Source organism: Misgurnus anguillicaudatus, chromosome 4 (genome assembly GCF_027580225.2).
Source record: "Misgurnus anguillicaudatus chromosome 4, ASM2758022v2, whole genome shotgun sequence".
Lineage (NCBI taxonomy): Eukaryota > Metazoa > Chordata > Actinopteri > Cypriniformes > Cobitidae > Misgurnus > Misgurnus anguillicaudatus.
Window position 1 is genome coordinate 8,325,406 of NC_073340.2, and position 22,133 is coordinate 8,347,538.

General features: G+C 39.2%; 1 protein-coding gene across 4 annotated transcripts in view; it reads left to right on the forward strand.

Moving 5' to 3' along the window:
- Positions 1 to 22,133, forward strand: part of LOC129420559 (uncharacterized) — an 82,716-nt gene that overhangs the window by 35,010 nt on the left and 25,573 nt on the right. For all 4 annotated transcript variants that reach the window (XM_073866615.1, XM_073866616.1, XM_073866618.1 and 1 more), the window contains 12 exons: positions 50 to 224; positions 1,304 to 1,481; positions 3,781 to 3,907; positions 3,985 to 4,104; positions 4,888 to 5,029; positions 5,121 to 5,233; positions 5,345 to 5,498; positions 7,259 to 7,507; positions 10,191 to 10,385; positions 10,796 to 10,974; positions 19,848 to 20,034; positions 21,018 to 21,160. In XM_073866615.1, coding sequence (XP_073722716.1) covers positions 50 to 224; positions 1,304 to 1,481; positions 3,781 to 3,907; positions 3,985 to 4,104; positions 4,888 to 5,029; positions 5,121 to 5,233; positions 5,345 to 5,498; positions 7,259 to 7,507; positions 10,191 to 10,385; positions 10,796 to 10,974; positions 19,848 to 20,034; positions 21,018 to 21,160 — 1,962 coding nt within the window. The remainder of the gene's footprint in view (positions 1 to 49; positions 225 to 1,303; positions 1,482 to 3,780; positions 3,908 to 3,984; positions 4,105 to 4,887; positions 5,030 to 5,120; positions 5,234 to 5,344; positions 5,499 to 7,258; positions 7,508 to 10,190; positions 10,386 to 10,795; positions 10,975 to 19,847; positions 20,035 to 21,017; positions 21,161 to 22,133) is intronic.

Here is a 22,133-nt window from a genome sequence, read left to right on the forward strand (position 1 = left end):
TAATAGAAATTGTAATAGCTTTTATAAAATAAATTGACTTTGTGTGCAGAACGCTGATGATAACAGCTATCCTGATGGAGGAGAGCAACCAGCTCTGACCTTCGTGGTGGAGAAAGACTGCATCACCATCTTGAACAACGAATGTGGGTTCGAGGAGAAAAACATTCGTGCCATCTGTGATGTCGGCAGGAGCACGAAAGGAAAACATACATATGGTTACATCGGTACTTAAAACAAGCCTTTTTTGGTTCTCATGTATGGTTATAGTATCATGTTATAGTACTGTGCATGTGGTAAAATGTTCTACGTTATTAAAGGATTAGTCCATTTTCTTAAAAGAAAAATACAGATAATTTACTAACCACCATGTCATCCAAAATGTTGATGTCTTTCTTTGTTCAGTCAAGAAGAAATTATGTTTTTTGAGGAAAACATTGCAGAATTTTTTTAATTTAAATGGACTTTAATAGACACCAACATTTAATACTTAACTCAACACGTAACAGTTTTTTTCAACGGAGTTTCAAAGGACTCTAAACAATCCCAAACGAGGCATAAGGGTCTTATCTAGCGAAAAGATTGTCATTTTTGACAAGAAAAATAAAAAATATGTACTTTTAAACCACAACTTTTCGTCTAGGTCCGGTCCAGCGCGACCTAACGTAAATGCGTAGTGACTTAGGGAGGTCACATGTTACATATATAAAATGCACATTTGTGGACCCTCGTAAACAATAAACTGACACAAAGACATTAATTACTATCAGTTGACATACAACAACGTCGGAACGGTCCTCTTTCTCAACACTTGTAAACACTTGGGCGGAGTTTCGCGTTCGTCTCCTGTGACCTCTTGACGTCATGACGTATTGCGTGGGGTCAGCTGGCGCATCACAACCGGATCTGGACAAGAAGTTGTGCTTTAAAAGTGTATATTTGTTATTTTTATTGTCAAAAATGACAATCGTTTCGCTTGTGCCTCGTTTGGGATTGTTTGTAGTCCTTTGAAACTTCGTTGAAAAAACTATTAAGTGTTGAGTTAAGTATTAAATGTTGGGCTCTATTAAAGTCCATTAAAAGGAGAAAAATCCTGCAATGTTTTCCTCAAAAAAAAACATAATTTCTTCTCGACTGAACAAAGAAAGACTTCAACATTTTGGATGACATGGTGGTAAGTAAATTATCTGGATTTTTCTTGTAAGAAAATGGACTAATCCTTTAATGAATCAGGATTTTTTATAGTTTCGTCTCTGTGCTCCTACAGCTTGTATTACAAATACCTATTTTTGTGTGTGTGATGCAGGGCAAAAGGGCATTGGCTTTAAATCGGTTTTCAAAGTCACTGACTATCCTGAGATCCACTCCAATGGCTTCCACATTAAATTCGACAAGACCAGCGGTCCCATGGGATACATTCTGCCTCACTGGGTTGACCGGGAAAGACCTGTGAGCTCTGTTGCCAAGGAGATCGCAGAGAAACGGTAAAAATATAAGATTTATAAAAAAACGTTCTTTAAAACCTCCAAAAATGAGAATATTGTTATTGGTGCTTCATGGTAATGTTTGGCACACAGTCAAGTCACATTGATTTGTATAGCATTTTTGCATCAAAGCAGCTTTACAAAAAAGACAAAGAAAAAAACACAGCAAAACTGGGAAATTATTCAATATATATTATAATAATAGAATATATAGTGTTATTGCACATTTTATTTGTCCTCATAAATAGATTAGAATCTAATAAAATGTTTTTTGGTCTTTGACTATCAGCCATCATATTAACATCATCTTACATGGAAATGGCCCTTAAAGGGATAGTTCACTCAAAAATGCTTGCCATTATTTTCTCACTCTCATGTTGTTATAAACCTGTATGAATTTCTTTGTTCTGTTGAACACAAAGAAAGATATTTTGAGAAATGTTTGTAACCAAACTGTTTACACGCTGCATTCACTTCAATATCATGGAAGTGAATGGGGCTTGTGATCAGTTTGGTTGCAAACATACCTCAAAATATCTTCCTTTGTGTTCATCAGAACAAAGAAATTCATACAGGTTAAGAGTGAGAAAATGATGACAGAATTTGCATTTAATTATATAAGATTTCAATCATACCATGAACAGCAATGAAGCAACATCATCAGCACAACACTCCTACAAAATTAAAATCTTTAATATTATAGTCATGCTACAGTGAGCCATTAAATGAAAAGCTATATAAATTTTTTTCCCCGCCAGTGTTTTAAACAAAGTTGCCAGCCAGCGCCAGCATTTTTTATGATTTTCACAAAAAAAATTAATGCCTTCCAGAAAATTTTCTTCTTTAAATGTATAACCGTATCAAATGAAAGAACAGACCCTAAAAAGTTTCATCCTATCTTCATTTGTTCTCTTGTTATCACCTTTCAAATATGGGTAGGTTTCATAAAAAATAAAAATGAGCAAAAACCTTAAATAATTGCATTTTCGTAAAGGACTTTTGTTACTGTGGGTTCACACCAGCTACGTTTGAGGGCGTCAAATTCACGTCTACCGCATCTAGTTTGCTGGTTGAACATTTTAAATTTACTCGCTTCATTCGCGCATGAAATTCTAGTCATTGAGACATTCATGCGGAAATTCGCGTCAAGGGAGGGGCTTCTGCGACTCGGCTCACTTTCTGTAATCACATCACTACTAGAGAAAGCTCCTGATTGGTTAACATGGCGCGTTTTTCCACCAAAGTTCTAATTTTTCAACTCACGCATTTCCCACGGCAACGCTCAATTTGCGGCATTCGGGCGAATGAGGCGGAATCGCGTGTACCGCGTCACGCTAAACAGCTCATTAGCGCCGCGAGACCTCCAGACGCGCATCAACGCGTCTTTACAATGACTTAACATTGAAATCATTCGCCCTTGATGCCTCTACCCCGGCTGGTGTGAACGCAGCATTAGAGATCAGATTCAGAGCGATGATCAAAACATACGCTGAGTGTTACAGTTTTTGGATCAGTGGATTCTTCAGTGTTTTATAAGTTGGATAAGAGCGCCACCTAGTGGATAATAGCGGAAATATAGATTGCTGTAAAAACTCGTCTTTGGCAGTGAAGCGTTTTCTCTTAATTGACATTGTCATTGGCTGCGAAAGAGTTAACTTAATTTGCAAAACGCTAAGATAAGCATCAAACTTAATGCATGTTTGGGCTCCTGAAATAAACAAAGAACTTAGATGCAAAACCTACTAAGTGCATCTGACATGTTTTCTTAAAGATTTTTCATCAGACTCTTAATGGATTTTGGCAACAAAGCGTTTTTTCTGAATAGCTTGAGGCTTAAGGATTAAGCGGATTTGAATTGAATGTATTTGATGAATGTATAATATGTACCAAGAGCATTCAGCTAATATCATTATCTCATTTTTGACTGAGGTGGCGTTTAGCAGCTTTTGCATCTGAGGTCCTCAGATACTTGTGCATCGTGTTGTGCTGTAATAACCAGATTAGTATTTTTACCCAGTAAATAATAAATGTTCTGTAGACTTATTGAAGGGCGGACTCCTGGAGGCTCTGTTTAGCCATTAAGCATTCACCCAGAACAACTTAACAACCATAAAGCATCACAGGAGCACATTACAAATCACATAGCATAGCAATGCACTGGCAATCACCCATAACACTCTGGCATGGTTTTGCATGAACAAGCATTGTGTATTATTTCATATTAAATCTAGTTGAAAATAGTGGATGTTTTGCATATAATTATGATTGACATCTCTGTGGTATCTGTATTTAATTGCAGATGGGCTACAAAGATCCACCTCCCTCTTCGATCAGAAAGTCACCAGACGAAAAATCTTTTCCATGATGTGCATCCCTCTCTTCTTCTTTTCCTCCATCGCCTTCGTTCCCTCACCATTGTCAATGAGGTAATGAATGTGCCCTCATGCAGCTCCCACCAAAATTATAACAAAATACGTATGATGTTTTATTTTATTTTTGAAAGATCGAGAAGCGTTCAGTGTCGATGACCCGACGAGATTTGAGCCATAATATTCTGGAGGTAGCGCATACGGGTGGTGTGGAGCGTTGGCTAGTGGTCAAGAAAATGCTTTACCCTAAAAAGGCAAGTTATGGTTCTTTCACACACATACACACATATAACAATTTACACCACAATTTGCATACAAAAGCTAGGCTGGAAAAGCACTAAGATGTTTTTAGCTTTGTGACATTTTGTTGGCTTTTGATGCCGCTAGTCCTTTAATGTCAGTTTGTGTCACGGCCTTGAGGGTAAAACGTGACTGTTGTTTACCAGATTCACCTTCCCCTAATTGGCCTCTGTTCCTTTCCCTTGACGTGGCGTCCCACAAGTCTCTGCTTTTAACACAATGTTTATGCCCAGGGTGTTACGTAAATGTTCTGCTGCTTTTTATACCCCTGAGACTAAAAGTGTTTTACACTCTTGTCTCATTCAAACTTCATGCAAGAAACTAAATTTAAAAAGTGCAGTGAATTTGCTTCTTTTGTTTTGAGTTTCTGCAGTGAAAGTTTGTATTTGATGTGCTCTGGATCTTAAGAGACTTTCTGCGAGCGCCCGATACATACACAGAATTACAGTTTTAAAAATATCTGTTTTGACAAGAATTCACACAGATATAATCTGATATGTCTTAAAGGAAAAATATCTGATGTGTAAAATTATATTAGATCCTTGCATTACAGTAGATCTATAAAAGCTGTTTGTCTCAATGTCAATCAAACAATAAAAGAAAGAAAAATTTAAAACATGTATTTTTCCTATAGATATTGTTTTTGACTTTGTGTGTGCTAAATCTATTAGTTTTACCAGTGATTTTAAGATATGGATTCAGTGATTTTGAGCTTGTTGATCTGTGTTTTTTAACAGATTAAAGATGATGTAGAGTCGACTGAATTGGCTCTGGCGTTCCAGCTCAGCGATGTGTCTTCCTGTGATGTGAAACCTCAGAAACAGCCTGTCTTCGCATTTCTTCCACTTCGCAGCTTTGGTTTCCGTTTCATCATACAAGGTTTGGGATTGTATATGACTCCTAGTTATTTCTGGAGCGGATGATGTCATGGGATTGGATGTCACTTTAAGTGTTCTTTTCCATATTGTAGGTGATTTCGACATTCCGTCCTCCAGAGAGGATGTGGACAGGGACAGTTCTTGGAATCAGTGGCTCCGATCAGAGATTCCACAGCTGTTTGTTCACGCCATGGATGTCTTTAGTGTAAGAAAGTAGTGGAGTGCAATCAAACCCAATTTGAACTCTTATTTAAACAGGTTTTAAGTGGGCGTTTTTTAGTTATTAGTCATAATGAGTGTTTGTGTGATCCCACAGCAACACCCAGAGTTCAGTGGAATGGGAGGACTGTGTTACTTCCTGCAGTTTATCCCTCAGCCAAGTGAGATCCTGGACTTCTTTAACCCAGTGGCCAATCACATCATTCAGCTACTTAAGGGCAAAGCATGTCTCCCAGCAAAAGAGGACACTGGTAAGTGTTGATATCTATGGGGCTGTTTACACTTGGTATTAAGATGTGTTTTCATCGATCGGATCACAAGTGGACGAGAGAGACACATTACGTTTACACCTGGTATTTAAATCCGTCTCTTTTGTCCACTTTCGACCGCTTCTGTGCTGAATACTATGAGGGGGTGGTCTGTGAGACGGTGGGCGAGTCTCTCTGCTGTCATTCAACCACATGTGCGTTCCGCAACTCCAAAGCGATCCGATCGAAAGTGGTTTCGACCACCTCTGGATGTGGTTGAAAGTGGTCGAAAGTGGACGAGCTCAAAACGTTTTGAACACCGTTTACACCTGGCATTAACGTCGTCCACTTGTGATCCGATCGACGAAAACACATGTTAATGCCAAGTGTAAACAGCCTCTATGTTACAACCATGACCTTTAAGGATTGCTCCACTTTCATAAAAAAGAAATCATGATAGTTTACTCACCACCCATGTCATCAAAAATGTTGATGTCTTTCTTTCATCAGTTGAGGAGAATTTTTTTTTTAAGAAAACATTCCAGTTTTTTTCCCATTTTAATAGTCTTTATTGGACCTCAACAGTTTACAGTTTCAATGCAGTTTATAATTGCCGTTTCAAAGGGCTCAAAATGATTCCAAACAAGGCATAAGGGTGTTATCTAGCAAAACGATTGACATTTTCAACAAGAAAAATACAAAATATTCCCTTTAAAACCACAACTTCTCGTCTTGCAATAGCCATGTGACGCGCCAGCGCAACCTTGCGTAATACGTAATCACGTCGAAAGATGGAGAAAGAGAACCGTTCCGATGTTGTTTTATGTGGAATTATATTAATTAATGTCTTTGTTGCAGTTTATTGTAAAAGCTGCGGTCGGCAACTTTGGAGGATTGGGATGATTTCGAATGTTTACAATTTTCATGCCCATCCCACACTACACCGAGCAACCTCCCTTCGAGCTCGTCCTTGTCAGTGCGTGTGCACCAGTATTATTGTGACCGCATACTTGGCAACGTACTTACATAACACTCAGAAATACAATCAATGGTTGATAAAGCACAATTACCTGTACAGAAGAAACGTGGCAAGCTCTGCATCCAGCTTGAACCCTTTAAAATCTCTAGATTCCTCCACGTTTCAAATGCCGGAACCATATTGATCCTTGCGCTGTTTCAATCAAGAACACAATAGCATTGTTTTCCTTGCAGTATGTGACAGCACATTTGCGACGCACGTCCGCATGTAACTTATGCACGGTATTTTTGCAAATTGGCAGAGCGCGTTGACTGCCCCCACGTGTGTTTGTACAGAAACTGTCATGTGAGACAGAGCTATAGAGATAAACGCAATGTGCAAACATCTCAATTTTGATTTTGTGATGGACTCACATATAAATGAATGGTTTTGAAACACTGCATTCCAATGATGTTCACTCCCACTATTTGTATGATGTCACAGCAGTAGGCAGTGCAAATATAACAACACGCCTATAATCCCTCCCACTTTGAAGTGATACTAAACTCAATGGAAAAGCTAACCAAGCCAAAGTAAGGTGAGCTGGCACGACCTGACCCGTGGGGTGCTATGCAATGGAAAAGCGCCATAACACGCTATGTAGTGCTTATGAGCTCCAAGTCACTTTCCAGTATTAATATTTAACACCTCCTTATAAAATCCCTTGAATTTAGGTGCTATTACAGTTTTCAGTGCGATAAAGGAGAGCAGTTTTTTAATCTTACTGAAATGAATCTCCTCACAGAGGGCAGAGTGGAGTTCAAACAGCCGTCTCAGCTAGCCGTGTGTCAGGACCGCTTGATTCAGGATGTCATTGGAGGCGTGGATCTGTGTAAAAGCCTGAGTCTCTCATACCTGCATCCTGCTCTACAGTCAAGCCTTTCCAGCTCTCTTCTTACTGCGCTGGGCGTTCATCGCCTCAGAGCCACGGAAATCATCACGGTCACCTGTGCAATGGCCAAAGAGCTGGTGCAACATGGTGACCTTAAATCAGGTATGCAGTACAAACCTCATACACTGTTTTTGTCTTATTAGTAGCTAAGAGCTTTATTTAATTATTAATGTTAAATTCTCAAACCTTTCTTTAAAGAACATCAGGGTTCCCACGGGTCCTTGAAATCCTTGAAAGTTTGTGAATCTGGGGGAAAAAAATCAAGGCCCTGGAAAGTTTTTGAAAATATACATACATAGATACAGGTCATTGAAAGTGCTTGAATCTAATTTATGCAAGACATTTTCTTGAAAAAAAATCCATATTATTCCCTGTGTAGTGTAGGATAATATCATAAAAATTCTAGACTTTTTAAGCACACGTGCTAAACTGTTCGCTTTAAAAGCTTATATCTTCTGTATGTGAATGTTGATTCATACCAAAAGGCCTTTTTTCCTTATTGTGTTTGACACATGAAAAATGTCTCGGTTTCGTATGTAACTGTTGTTCCCTGAGAAGGGAACGAGACGCTGCGTCTCCCTTGCCATACTTCCTGCGTCCCTGTAACGCTGTCTTTGGCAATATTTCAGATATCGATATATATTTCCTGGCTCCTGTGTCACCCTGTCTTTGTCGTTAAGCCTCACCATTGGTTGAATTTGATATACACATTCAGACGCACTTCCCCTGGAGGCGTCCCCAAAGTGTCACCGCAGTGACGCAGCGCGAGTTCCTTCGAAAGGGAACTGTAACAATGTATCTTAAAAGATAACACGATGTAACCTTGCTCTCACTTTAAATGTGTCCCACATTTAGTCTTTGAATTTGAGGGTATTGGACCTGGAAAGTCCTTGAAAGGTCCTTGAATATGAAGTAAATAACTAAGGTGTGGGAACACTGAACATATTCAAGTACTGTAGTAAGAATGCAAGTGAACATTACCTGTCAAAGTTACTGCACATGATACACACTGCACATACTGACTTAACCTAACTAAAAATGAGTCATACACATAAAAGCATTGACATTTTAAACACTGCACTTTATAAATGAAGTAATTAAGATATACAATCCGCCCCATTAGGTTACAGACACCCTGAAGGCGTACATGTTGCCAAGAGGGATTCATCTAAACTGTTGCAAACACCGCCATGTACAGCGATGAGAAAGCCGACATTGTCTCCTCATTCACAAAACTCGCGTCCGCAGGGCGGTACTGCTGGATGACGCATCCTGCTCAGAGCTCTTATATACCCTCTGAAGTGTACTCTAAGGGGGCGTGCACACCAAAGCTTTTACGCCCACGGCCGGCGCAGGTTTTTAATTGTTTCCAATAGAAGCTCGCCGTTTTTTTTAAATAAGCCAGCAGCTAGCGTTTTTTTCTGCACGCTGAAAACCGCCGCTTGGTGGTATTTCTGCGCTTGTCGCTGAGCATTGAGAATTGAAAGAGATTCAACTTTGGGTGAAAAGCTCCGCTCGTCAATGTCAGTTCTCACATGGCCGTCCAATCACAGTGGAGGAGGGGTGGGACCAAGCGTGCCGCACAAGCCCTGAAAAGTAAAGCCATAACGTCTCGCCCCCCAGTGACTGGTCCCAGTATAGGTCATAAACCCCGCCTCCACCATGTTATTCAATGGGACTTGAGACCAAGTAGACAATTTAATTACACCTCAATTATCTTATTTCCAAAGCTGGTTTCTGTCATTTACTGTAGTTTTTATCACGCTGATGTAAATTCAAATGTTTGTTTGTAAAATAAGTTTGTGTTTAGTTAGTTATTTAATGATATTACAACGGTGGTGAGCGAGGGCGGGGTCTTGATTTCGCGGCTTTACTTTCAGCTCACTACTGTGCAGGACTGGTCCCAAAATCGCTACTGCGTAGACTCAAGACCAAAGATGTCAGCGCCGTATCTGAACACTGGCGGCTTCACTTTTCACAATGGAAGAAAGCAAACAGGCGTCGTCTATCTTTTTTTACAGTCTGTAGGCACGACAAGTATCACAACAACCAAAGCGCTCGGCTGAAGAAAGCTGGGGCTCAGCTGAAAAAACAGCTGGCAATCGGTGTCCTCTAGGTGCTTTCAGCCGGGTTTAAAAGTTTTAGTGTGCACAATCCTTAATTGGTTCGTAGACTTTCCCAGCATTAAACAATGAACGACTAGGGCTATACGTCACTCTGCCACAGTACATACTGTAAATACAAATTTAATGCTGACAGATTGACGACTGTCAGAAGAGACAAAAATATTTTTGTGGGAAAGCAAAAAATCACGCATACATGAAACAAATCGCTTTAAAGCAACACTATGTAACTATGGCTATGTTGGCAAGGTAGTACACGTGAATTTGTTGACTAAGCTGATGGAATCGGTGAACACTGACCAGGTAAAGTAGCCTGTGTAACTTAGTAGCCACTATGTTTTTCCGTTTATGTTTTTATTGTTTGTTTTTATTATGTATTCTTTAATACTTTTGTTGTCTTTAGCATTTGTTTTTTAAGCTTTAAGTAGACAAAATTTGAATTTCAGTATAGCAATTTGATGACAATAAAGATCACCGTTTGGATGCCAATTTACATATTAAATTACACAAATATGAGAATATGGACCAAAAGAATGTTTAGTAGCCTTTGAAGGAAAGTCTATTTGTCGAGTTTACAGTCCGAACCCAATACAGTATTTATGCATTAAATCGATTATAAAGTAATCATCCGTTGTTTTCATAACTCGTTGTTCTCTTTTCAGAACAAGACCTGAAGAAGCTCGCCAAGCTGTTAGTTTGTAACTTCCGTGCGCTGGATTTGGAGTATGGCGATATGGACCACCTGCTCCAGTCTCTTAAAGACGTTCCCATGATCCCTCTGGCCAACGGCAATGTGGTTTCTCTAAGTTCGGAGGGAGTGTTTTTCCCTCTCAGTGATGTGACGCAAGCTCAGAAAGGTAACTCATCAATGCATCTCACTTCCATCAGCTCATGAATAGTCAGAAGTTGTTTTTCTCGCACGGCTTACAGCTGTCCTCTTGTGCAGACACAGTTATGTAGACCTGTCTGCAAAATGAATGATCTTCATCTTATTTCCTGAATCATAAAACTAGTGACTCACAGAGTCAGTACTTGCGTCAATGCAGATGAAAAAGAGAATGAGGTTTTGTGAATAAAACCCAGATGACGCATATATTTACCTCCAATCATATTTGAAGACCTGTTCGTCTTCTGCTGCTGTCATAACAGGGTGGTGATGAATTAAACATCAGCATTTGAGCCCGAACAGTCACAGCGGGCACCACAGAAAGTGGGTCATACAGCCGCTCGTGTGCACTCATGCATCTGTGTTTATTTGGCCCCCTAGATCTGAACGCTCTCTACCAAGACCTGAGTATTGTGGAGCCGCAGCTGCTGATGTGTCTGGATGAACTGGGGAACTCACAGGTTCGGGAGCTGCTTCGAAAACTCAATGTCCATGAACTTGAACCTCAGGAGGTTCTACACAAGCACATCTATCCTATGCTGAGGAACAAGGCCTGGGAGGTTAGAGACCATGTGCTTTATTATCTTAGAAACAGATTTGTCTTCAGATATCTATTTAACTTGCACCCTTATACAAAGTTTACAGTGCACTTATAGGAATTACAAGAAGGTCCATTTTGAGCAACCTAAGTTTAATCCGCTTGTTAAAGGGGACATTTCATAAAAAATCTGACTTTTTTCCTGTTTAAGTGCTATAATTGGGTCCTCAGTGCTTCTATCAACCCAGAAAATTTGAAAAACGTCACCCCAGTAACTTAGTTTTGGTAAACCATTCTCTACAAGCATGTGAAAAAATAGAAATTGAAATTTGGCTCCTCTGTGATGTCAGAAGGGGATAATACCGCCCCTAATCTGCACTATCCAACCACAGCACTGCCATTTAGTGCAGAGATCAGCTCATTTGCATTTAAAAGGACACACACAAAGGCTGTTTCTCAATATGCGTTCTTCAGCGATCTTGCGTCCTCGTGTCCTCGCTCTACGTCATCATTAACGGTCGAAGTTTATTCCAATTCTCAAGAACGCAAGGACAGAGGACGCATGAAAATACCCGGATGTGTTCTTGATATCGAGGATGCATCGAGTGCAGACTTGCTGAAATCGCTTTACGCCCCAGAAGTCATTGCGGCAAAACTTCCGAGTTCGTTCTTCCAGGTCGCCTGGCAAGACCGATCTCCACGAGGACGCAAGTCCGTTCTTTGCGTTCTTGGAATTGAGAAACAGCCAAAAATGTTTGGCACATTTTTGCTCACACCTACAAAGTGGCGATTTCAACATGTTATAATAAATTATCTACAGTATATGGTATTTTGAGCTAAAACTTCACATACGTACTGTGGGGACACCAAAGATTTATTTGACATCCTTAAAAAGTGAAATGTCCCCTTTAAGTCGTTATGTAAGGAATACTGTGTCCAAGCATCCACTAGTTTCAATAGAGGATATTATTTAAACAGCCGTTTATGAGCTCTATTTATTCATATCACACATTTAAGCAAATTTTATAAACTCACAGTGTACACAGCAGTCTCCAGGCTCACGAAATCACAGACCAGGGGCGTCTTGCACCAGTTTTTTTAAGGGGGCCCATGGGCCTGTGGAGATAAAAATTAAGATTGGGTGTTTTTGGTAGTTTTGCATTAAGATACGAGTGTATATTAGTGTGATTTTTTTTTGTTATTTCCCTATGGCATTTGAGATTAGTTGGACAAGTGAATACATGTTAGGCAGAATTTCTGAGCTGCTCCTTTCCAAGCACTGAAATGAGATGGTGAAAGTAAATGGTAATTTATGCGGCTCTCAACAAAAGTACTGTAAAAGTAGTTCATATATATTGCAAAATTGTCTTCTTGTGTTAACCATGTGATATTAGAGAAGCATTGGTATGTGGCTTCTGTGATGCCAAACCTGATGCAATGAATCAAGTAGTGCCATTTTTTTTTTTTTTTTTTTTTTTTTTTTTTTTTTTTTTTTTTTTTTTTTTTTTTTTTTTTTTTTGGCCACCCACCACCCCCCCGACTTCGGAGGACAACTTTATTTTTATTCTTATGAAGGTTTGACAAACACATATATTGATTTAATAAAAAATAAAAAAAACACAGGTGAAAAAAAAGAAACCAACTCCGAATGTCATATACATATAGAAACAAGAGGAGCGAAAAATAGGAATTTGGGGGGTACACACCAGCTAGGTACACATTTACAGACAGACAGACAGACATAGACAGACATAGATAGACAGACAGACAGAGACAGACAGACAGACAGACAGGCAGAGAGAGGCAGAGATAGACAAACATACAGAGACAGACTTACAGAAACATACAGACAAACAGGCGAGGATTTATGCATGTAGGATTGGTATAACTGCGTGTGTCTATTAGGTGTTGTTGGGGAATAAATATAGAGGTGGTTAGAGTGAAGGGTGGGATGGGGGTTGATGGGAATGTACTTGGTTCACATTAACTGATGAATTTGTAGAAAAGCTATGAAAGGTTTCCAGGTTTCTTTAAAGGCAGATATATTATTGTTTTTATGCGCTATGGTTTCTTCAGTCAAAATGAGTTCTGTGATTAGGTTAGTCCAATGGTTGATATGACAAGATGATTTAGATTTCCAGTTTTGAAAGACTATTTTCTTAGCGACAGTTAGAGAGACAAGGACTGGGGTTTTATATTTGGGAGGGATGGGTGTATCAGAAATAACTCCTAGAAGACAGAGTGTAGGAGACAGTGGGACTCTGCAGTCCAGAATTGAAGACAGTGTGTTGGTTACTGTAGTCCAGAAGGAGTGAACAGGCTGGCAGAACCAGATGGCATGGAGGTAGGTGTCTGTGTTGCCAGAGGTGCACTGTGAGCAGGTATCTGTGTCAGATAGTCTCATTTTAAATAGTTTGCTCTGAGTGATGTGGGTTCTGTGGATGGTTTTATATTGTATGAGTTGTAGATTGGTGTTGGTGGTCATGTTGAAGATGTTTCCACAGATCTGTGTCCATAAATCCGGGTCTGAAGGTAGCGTGAGGTCATTATTCCATTTTTCCTTAGGCAGGCTAATTGTGGGATTAGATGAAGTGATTAGTCTGTAAAGTTTAGATATGAGTTTTCTTGGGTGGTTGGCTATTTCCATTAACTGTTCACTAGTTCTAGATGGCTGTAAAGTATTAGTTAAGGTTATTTTGCTTTTGAGTAAAGATTTAAGCTGTTGGTAATGGAGAAATTGGTCTGTCTCGATCTCGAATTTCTGGATAATTGAGGTGAATGGCATAAATTTGTGGTTTTCAAATATGTGGTGAAGATGGGTGATGCCCTTTTGCTGCCATTTAGGAAAGTGGATCGGTTCATTGTGAAGACGGAAGTCAGGGTTGTGCCAAATTGGGGTGTATCTACATGGTGCTAATAGTGATTTTGTAATTTTATTGGTTTTCCACCACGCTGCCAGAGTTGTTGATATTGTAATGTTATTATAAAGCTCTAGTTTTTTGATTGACTGTGGTAAGAAGGGGAGGTCTGCGATTGAGTTCGGGGAGCACAGATGTTGCTCAAGATCCAGCCATGCGTTGGAGTATGTATGTGGTTGAGTCCATTTGTATAAGTACTGTAGTTGGTTTGCCAGGAAGTAGTGCAAGAAATTTGGTGCTTCAAGTCCGCCTAACTGTTTTGAGTTTTGGAGTGTTGTAAGTGCTATCCTCGGTTTTTTATCTTTCCAATAGAATTGAGTGGTGAGAGAGTCTAGTTTTTTGAACCAATGTTCTGTTGGAGTAGTCGGAATCATTGAGAATAGATAATTAATCTGTGGGAGAGTCTTCATTTTTACTGTTGCGATACGGCCTATGAGTGTAAGTGGGAGCCTGTTCCATCGTTTATAATCATCTTCTATTCTCTTGAGTAGTGGTGCATAATTGAGGTTGTATAATTCTGTCATCTTGGGTGAGATTGAGATACCTAAGTACTTAATGTTGCCTATATTGAGGGGGAGGGAAGGATCATGAGTTGCTGAGTCCACACCATCTCCTGATAGCGGAAGTATAGTTGATTTGTTCCAATTGATTGTATAATGAGAGACTTTGGAGAATTTATTAATGACATTGAATGTTTCGCTGAGTGATTGGGATGGAGTTTGTAAGTATAACAATAAATCATCTGCATATAGACTAATTTTGTGTTGAGATTTATGGACTTGGATTCCTTTAATTTTTTTATTTTGGCGTATTGCTACTGCAAGTGGTTCTATGAATAGGGCAAAAAGAGATGGAGAGAGTGGACATCCTTGTCTAGTTCCTTGGTGCAAGGTGAAGCTTGGTGAAGTGATCCCATTTGTGATGACTGTAGCCTTAGGGGAAGTGTATAGGGTAGTAATCCATTGTATAAATGACTTTCCAAAACCAAATTTACGGAGGGTGGTGAATAAGAATGTCCAATTGACCTTGTCGAATGCTTTTTCTGCGTCTAGTGATGCAATTATGGTTTTCTGTGGCTGTCTTTGTGCAATGTTGATAAGATTGAAAAGTCTGCGAATATTATCTGTTGCATTTCTGTTCTTGATGAAGCCTGTCTGGTCTGGGTGAATTAGTGAATGCATAACTGTTTCAATCCTTGTTGCTAGAGTCTTTGTAATAATTTTCAGGTCGGTATTAATTAAAGATAGTGGACGGTAGCTAGAGGGATATATTGGGTCTTTGTTTGGTTTCAGGAAGACAGTGATAAGTGCTGTATTCATATGTGTGGGAATGGTAGATGTAGTTTGAATTTCGGTGAGTAATCTATTAAAAGTTGGTGATAAAATATCCCAAAAGTGTTTGTAGAATTCTGCTGGTAGTCCATCGGGTCCAGGTGATTTGTTATTTGGCATGCTTTGTAATGCTTTGCGGAGTTCTTCGGAGGTGATGGGTTGTTCTAAAAAATTTGATTCTTCTGTGGTTAATGAGGGAAGGTCCAGGGTGTTGAGAAAGGATTCAATTTCAGGCTGTAGAGGTTGAGTGTCCGGAGAATACAAACAGCTATAGAACTGGCGAAAGATGTTATTAATTTCTTGTGGGTCCTGTGTAGTTTTACCAGTAGAGTCCAGAATGGATGGGATGAGTGACTTGTCTTTTTTGTATTGTAACATATTTGCCAGATATTTACCTGCTTTGTTGCTAAGGTGAAATTTATCATATTTGAGTTGTTGTATACAGAACTGAGTTTTTTTATTTATGATATTATCCAATTGGGTCCTTAGTTGCTTTATTTCAGTTTGTGCTTCTTCAGATGGGGTGGTAGATTGTTGATTACTTAGCTGTTTAATTTTCTGCTCAATGGTGTTTTCCAATAGTTGATGCTGTTTTTTCTTGTGCGATGAATATGATATAATGATGCCTCTCATGACTGCTTTGCCTGATTCCCAAAGTGTTGATGGTGAGATTTCTGATGAGTCATTGATTTCCAGAAAGGATGCCCACTCTCTTTTTATAAGGGTGTTAAAGTTGGGGTCTTCTAGGAGAGAGGTGTTGAAGCGCCATCTTGTGGAGTTTTTCTTCTGTACTGGGATGTTTAATGTTAAAGATACAGGGGCGTGGTCGCTGATAATAATTGAATGAATAGTGTTTTCTGATATCTGTTGAATTAGTGAGTTGCTAACAAGAAAGAAGTCTATTCTAGAGGAAGAGCGATGTGCTGAAGAAACATGGGAATATTCTCTTAGTAGTGGGTTCCTTGCTCTCCAGCTGTCGCTAAGGCCATAGTCCATTATGTATTGTTTAATTACTTCTGTAGAGTGACCGGTTCGTGCGTTGCTGTGGTTGTGTGTACGGTCAAGTGATGGATTGAGAACAGTATTAAAATCTCCAGCTACTATGAGATTTGTCGTGTTATATAGCAAAGAAAAAATGTTATGAAAGAAAAGTGGGTCATCAGTGTTTGGAGCGTATATGTTTGCCAGTGTAAAAGTTAAGTGATTAATAGATATATTGATGATAATGAATCTTCCTTCTGGATCTGAGATTGAGGAATTGAGAGTGAAGCTGATGTTTTTGTTTATCAAGATGGAAACGCCTCTTTGTTTACTGTTATATGTGGATGAAAACATTTTATCGAATTGTTTGAAATGAATGTATTGTAGTTCCTTATCTGTTAAATGAGTTTCTTGTAAAAAGCAAATATCTGCCTTTAATTTAACAAGGTGGTTGATTACTTTAATTCTCTTAGAGGTAGTATGAAAGCCACGTACATTCCATGTTATTAGATTAAGTGTTTGCATGACTAAAAGTAAGTAGTGTGTAGAATGTGCTATTTTTACCTAAAGTAGGTAACCATGATATATAGAGGTGGTGGGGGGTTTCCCAGGCTGGATTAGACAAACGCAAAACACAGATGGACATTATAGATATATAAACACTACACTGAACATAGACAGACAGGACACATTTACATATGCCACACACAATTATACATTCTGACCATGTCAGCGGAAAATAGAACGAGTAAAGAGTAACAAAACAAGAAACAAAAAATACATAGAGATAGTGACACAATGCATATGATGCTTGATGCAGATATAACATTGTAGCAGTAAATAAGAAGAGAAGAGAGAAAAAATAGCAACAACAACAACAAAAAAATAAAGGAGACCTCAGGGTGCATAATAAGAGTCCATTGATAAATATTGGCGTGGATAATTAGATTTATAACAGGTTTTATCTATAAGGTAATGTAAAATGCATTATGGAACAGTCAGTGTGAAGATGAGCAGTGATAATTTGGTTAGACTATAGCCACGTAGTGATGTTTGGATCGCGATAGAGTTTCCCGTTCACGTACAGTTTGTCTACCGATAATGTAGCTCGTTTTCCTTCTTCGCGGAACTGTTTCATTATCGGCAATAGTTTTCGTCTGCGGTCTTGAATTTGTTTGGGAAACTGATCGTACATCGCATATGTTGTGTTCTTCAGTCGATTTCCTCTGCTTTTAACGAGTTCTTTGTGTTTGTAGTGTTCAAATTTAGCAATTATTGAAGGTGGTTTTTTGGGGTCTTTGGACGGTAGACGGTGAACTCGGTGAAACGTTATCTCCTCAACTGTTGCTGCAGGCAGTTTAAGAGAGTCGTGCATGAATTGTTTTATTGCCTTCTCTGGATCGTCGGGTGTGTTTTGTGGAGGTATGTTTATTCCTGAAAATATCAAATTATCGTGCATGCTGCGACACTGAATGTCCAATATGGTTTCTTGGATAATTAGATTTTCGTTGGAGAGTTTTGTGACTTGAGTGGTGAGATGTGATACAGTTGCTTTTAGTTCGGCGTTTTCTCGCATTAAAGTTTGGATTTGCGATTGAGAAAATTCGAGACTAGCTTTCAGATCACGGATGTCTGTATGCAGAAGTTCGAGTATGGCAAGTTTGGAATTTATGGATGCGAGTACACTGACCTCGACTGTGACTTCCTCGTCTGTTTCGGTTGATGAGTCCCGTTTTCGTATTTTCTTGTTTGGTTCTGACATGGTGTCCAAATTGTAGAAATAGCTGTCGATGAAGTTGAGCAGGTTGTCCGAGTCTTGACAAGGTTGGTTATCCAGTATAGCGAAAGTTGTTTTGATAAATGAAGTCGTAATCCAATGTTTGTTTGTTTGTGTTTGTGTTCAGCACGCTGCCATGTTGGATCTCACCCACAGTCTCGCGATACTCTCAGTCACGGTGCATTCTCCCCCTCCTGCCATTTTTTTTATTGACAGAGAGGTATAATGAGATTTTTGTATTGAGATTAGGAGAAAATGATCAAATTTGTCACACAAAGCTTCGTAGTAAAGCTTCTGAAGATTAGACCTTTTTAATGTGTTTAAAGTGCTTGTGACTCCAGTGGTTAACTTTCTTATGACAGAATAGCTGTGTCCCATTTCAAAGCTGCGACCTTCTAAGGACGCACCTCAGAAGGCGAGGACTCAGTCTTTGAAGGTCGCAGCCTCCGAAGTCCATTAATGGCGCTTTCCATTGCATATTACCCCAAGGTTTGGGTCGGGTCAGCTTACTTTTGGGGGCTTTTCCACTGGGTGCAGTACGAAGTACCCGATTTTTTTTAGTACCACCTCGGTTGAGGTTCCAAGTGACCCGAGCTGATACCAAACGTGATACCAAAGGCTCAGCAGAGTGCATCGACTAACGCCATGGGTGTTTATACAGAAACTGTCATGTGAGACAGAGGTAGTGATAAACGCGAGGTGAAAACATCTATTTGTGGTGGTCAATAACGTTAAATTAATGTATGGGGATGTATTCCAACAACGCTTTCATTTGTGTGATGTCACAGCATTAGGCAGCGCAAATATAACAACACACCTATAATTCTTCCAACTCTGAAGTGTTACTAAACTCGATGGAAAAGCTTAACAAGCCAAAGTGAGGTGACCTGACCTGACCCAAACCAAACCGTGGGGTACTATGCAATGGAAAGCGCCATAAGAGAACTGAAATGAGACGCTCTAGCCTTCGGAGGATCCATAATTTGCATCACCTGTCAGCAGGACACAATTCTGCTAAATACACACTTTTATTTAATAAAGGTTTTAGTTGTGTATTTTAAAATATCCAGCCGTTATATTTAGCCGTATATAGCCTAGGCTGTAAAGGATCCATTCGTTCTATCCCTAGCAGTGTGGAGACATAATGACGCATTTTGACGTTTCATTTTAGGCATCCTTCGAATTGGGACAGCCTTACTGACCTTCGGTCGCACTGCTTTGATGTAATCGGTCTTAGAATGCAGCCTTCGAAGGTCAGAGCCTTTGAATTGGGACACAGCTAGTGACTGTCCCTTGACATAAATAACGCGTTATTGTAACAGGTTGTTAAAGGAGCATTTCACCCATAGAAACATTCATCTTTATTGAAAGTGTGTCATATTTGTAGTCGAAATGTAACATACATTTCGAATTTGGTGCCTATTTGACCGAGAAAATGGGTGTTTGTAGTCTCACCCCCTTAACAAAGATATTGGACTTCCTGCTTTCAATGATGCAAAATGATGATTTGGATGAAGGAAGTGCAACACTGAAATCTGTTTTTCTCCTGTCTCAGCGGCAACTGAGGAAATGATGCACGAACATTCAAAAACATGACTGGGGTTCTAACTATACAAAGCTTAATGTAAATGGGTGAAGTGTCCCTTTAAAAAATATTACTGCATTTTAAAGTAGATTTCCTATCAGTTCTTGTTTCTTTGACCTTATTATGTAACTTTAAAATTAGTATAGCATAGTTGAAATATAAGGGCTTTTTAGTATGCTCATCATTGGGTGATTCATATCCATTCCGGATGTTTGAATATGCACCAAGCGTGTATAATGCATCATATGCTGTCATCTATCACGAATATGTCTCGCATACTTATTTAATTGTCTCTCCTTTTAGAAAAAGCCCAAGGACATTATCATCAGCTACCTGGTATTTATCAAACTACATTCTCAGAATCAGGATTACAGAAATCTTGGGATGGCCATCCCTGTGCTGACCAGCAGGGGCTTCCTCTGTGCTTCGGAGAGCAAGATCCAGTTTTCTAAAGAGTATGGCAACATCGACCTGCCCAGCAAGCTTCCTGGTAAGCCTAAACCGTGGTTATGTCTTTGGAAAAAAAATTCAATTTTATTGAGAAAATACTCTGCAATAGTGTTGAATGATGAATTTGAACATGGTTTTTCTTAAAGGTTCTTGACGGAAATGCAAAATAATATACAAAACTATATTATCAGGGGTGTATAAAGACCTTTCATAATGAACTGTTATGTTTTATTACCTTATAATGAGATGTTTTTATCTACATACATCGAGGGTCCCCTTACATGGAAGTCGCCATTTTGGGCCGCCATGTTTCTACAAAAGCCCTTAACGGACAATTTTTTTTACTAAGTTGTCTCCGACGATGACATGTTTGTCCGGTGGTGGCTACAGTAGCTTTCTATGTGTTTCAAAAGCGAGGGGTGAGCCATTGGTTGCAATTCACAACCTCACCACTAATTTACACACTGCACCTTTAAATCATATTATAAACACCACATAGACATATAAACAACAATAAAAACTTGATTTTCACCACAGGGGGACTTTAAAGAATGCATATTACTACTCAGATATGATAGCATGTTTTATGATGAATCAACACAAAGCCACAGGTTAAACTCTCAGTCAACATATGAATGGCTTACGAAGTTATTATTTAACTGGAATATGAAGAAATATCATAACATGAAAATGCCAGTTTCTCATTAAACAATAAAATAATAACATATAGATTTAATTCTAATAGATTATTTACTTTAAATGCTCTTGCATGTGTAATGGTTTGCATTAGATAGACCATTAGGGAAAGCTTTGGTTCGTGCTTTTCCCAAATAAAGATTTTGCATCAGAAATGATGTAACATCCCAACTAGAGGTCTTTGTCGAAACTTACAAAAGCATGAAATGGGGAACACTGGGACTTATGCAATTGGATGAAGTGGAAATAGGAATGACCCAGCACCCCAGAATCCATTGAGCTCAAATTGGCTTCGCTCAGACTCAACCAATTATTTTCCTTTCCTAGGTGTGGATTGGGTCCTACTGGACCCCTGCTATCTGCAGGCAGACAGTGATTTGGACGGGTGGAGAGAGCTCTTCAGTAGTCTGGGAGTGAGAGACCTTCTTATCTTCAGGAAGGAGAAACGGACCTTTATGGTTTCTGAACTGGTAAGGTGGTGCTGTATGACTTGAGACTCAACAGGAAAAACTGGTCAGAGTAACAGAAAACACCAGAAGCCGAACTGTGCTTTCCCACCTGATGCAAATGAAGAGGATAAATTGCGCTATTCGGGCGTAGTTAGACGCTTGAACATTTCATTCACGCGTGAAATTTGCGTCAATCGCGCGTGAAATTCAGATGCGAATATGCTCAATTTGCTGGCTTTAGCTATATTGTAGTCTCAATATGTATATGTACGCTGTCTTTTTCACCCAATAAAAAAAGCTATTAGTCCTTTTTACACCTGGTCACTTCATGTGTTTTCTCTGATCGAATAGGGTCTGATTTATTAAAACCGTTTAATTTACATTTGGCCACATAAATGTGTCTTGGCTGAATGGATATCAATCCATTATTCTGCCTTAAAAAAACGTATACATACTTATACATGTGTATATATATATAAAAAATGAAGCTTATAAAATAAAAGGCAGCACTGAACATGGGAGTATCATGCTTATGTTTGGGAGGAGTAAAGCGCTGACATATGTGGCTTCATCAACCAGTTTCGTCTGAAATGCATCCCAGACCACCTCCTGAAATGGTTTGAGTGATCGGATTTATATCCGTCTCGAAAATGTTTTGGAAAGCATTTACACTTGGTCTTTTTATGATTGGATATTAGAGAAAAGGCATGGAGTGACCAGGTGTAAAAACTCTCATTTATTCAAGTGAAAGTGTCAGATCTTCATTGGCACTAATTGGACGTAGTAAAAAGAGGAAGCCATCAAACTTTTGAATTTCTTGTATTGAATTTCTTGTTCAGATTCCTCAGTAAATTGAGAACAGCCAACAAATTTCAGACACAAGAACACATTATGTAACTGTGAAACAGAGGAAAACATTGACCACATTTTATATTGCTCAATGGCATTAATGTGCCTGACTGACTATAGCCCGCCTTAAACCATTCAGCATGTC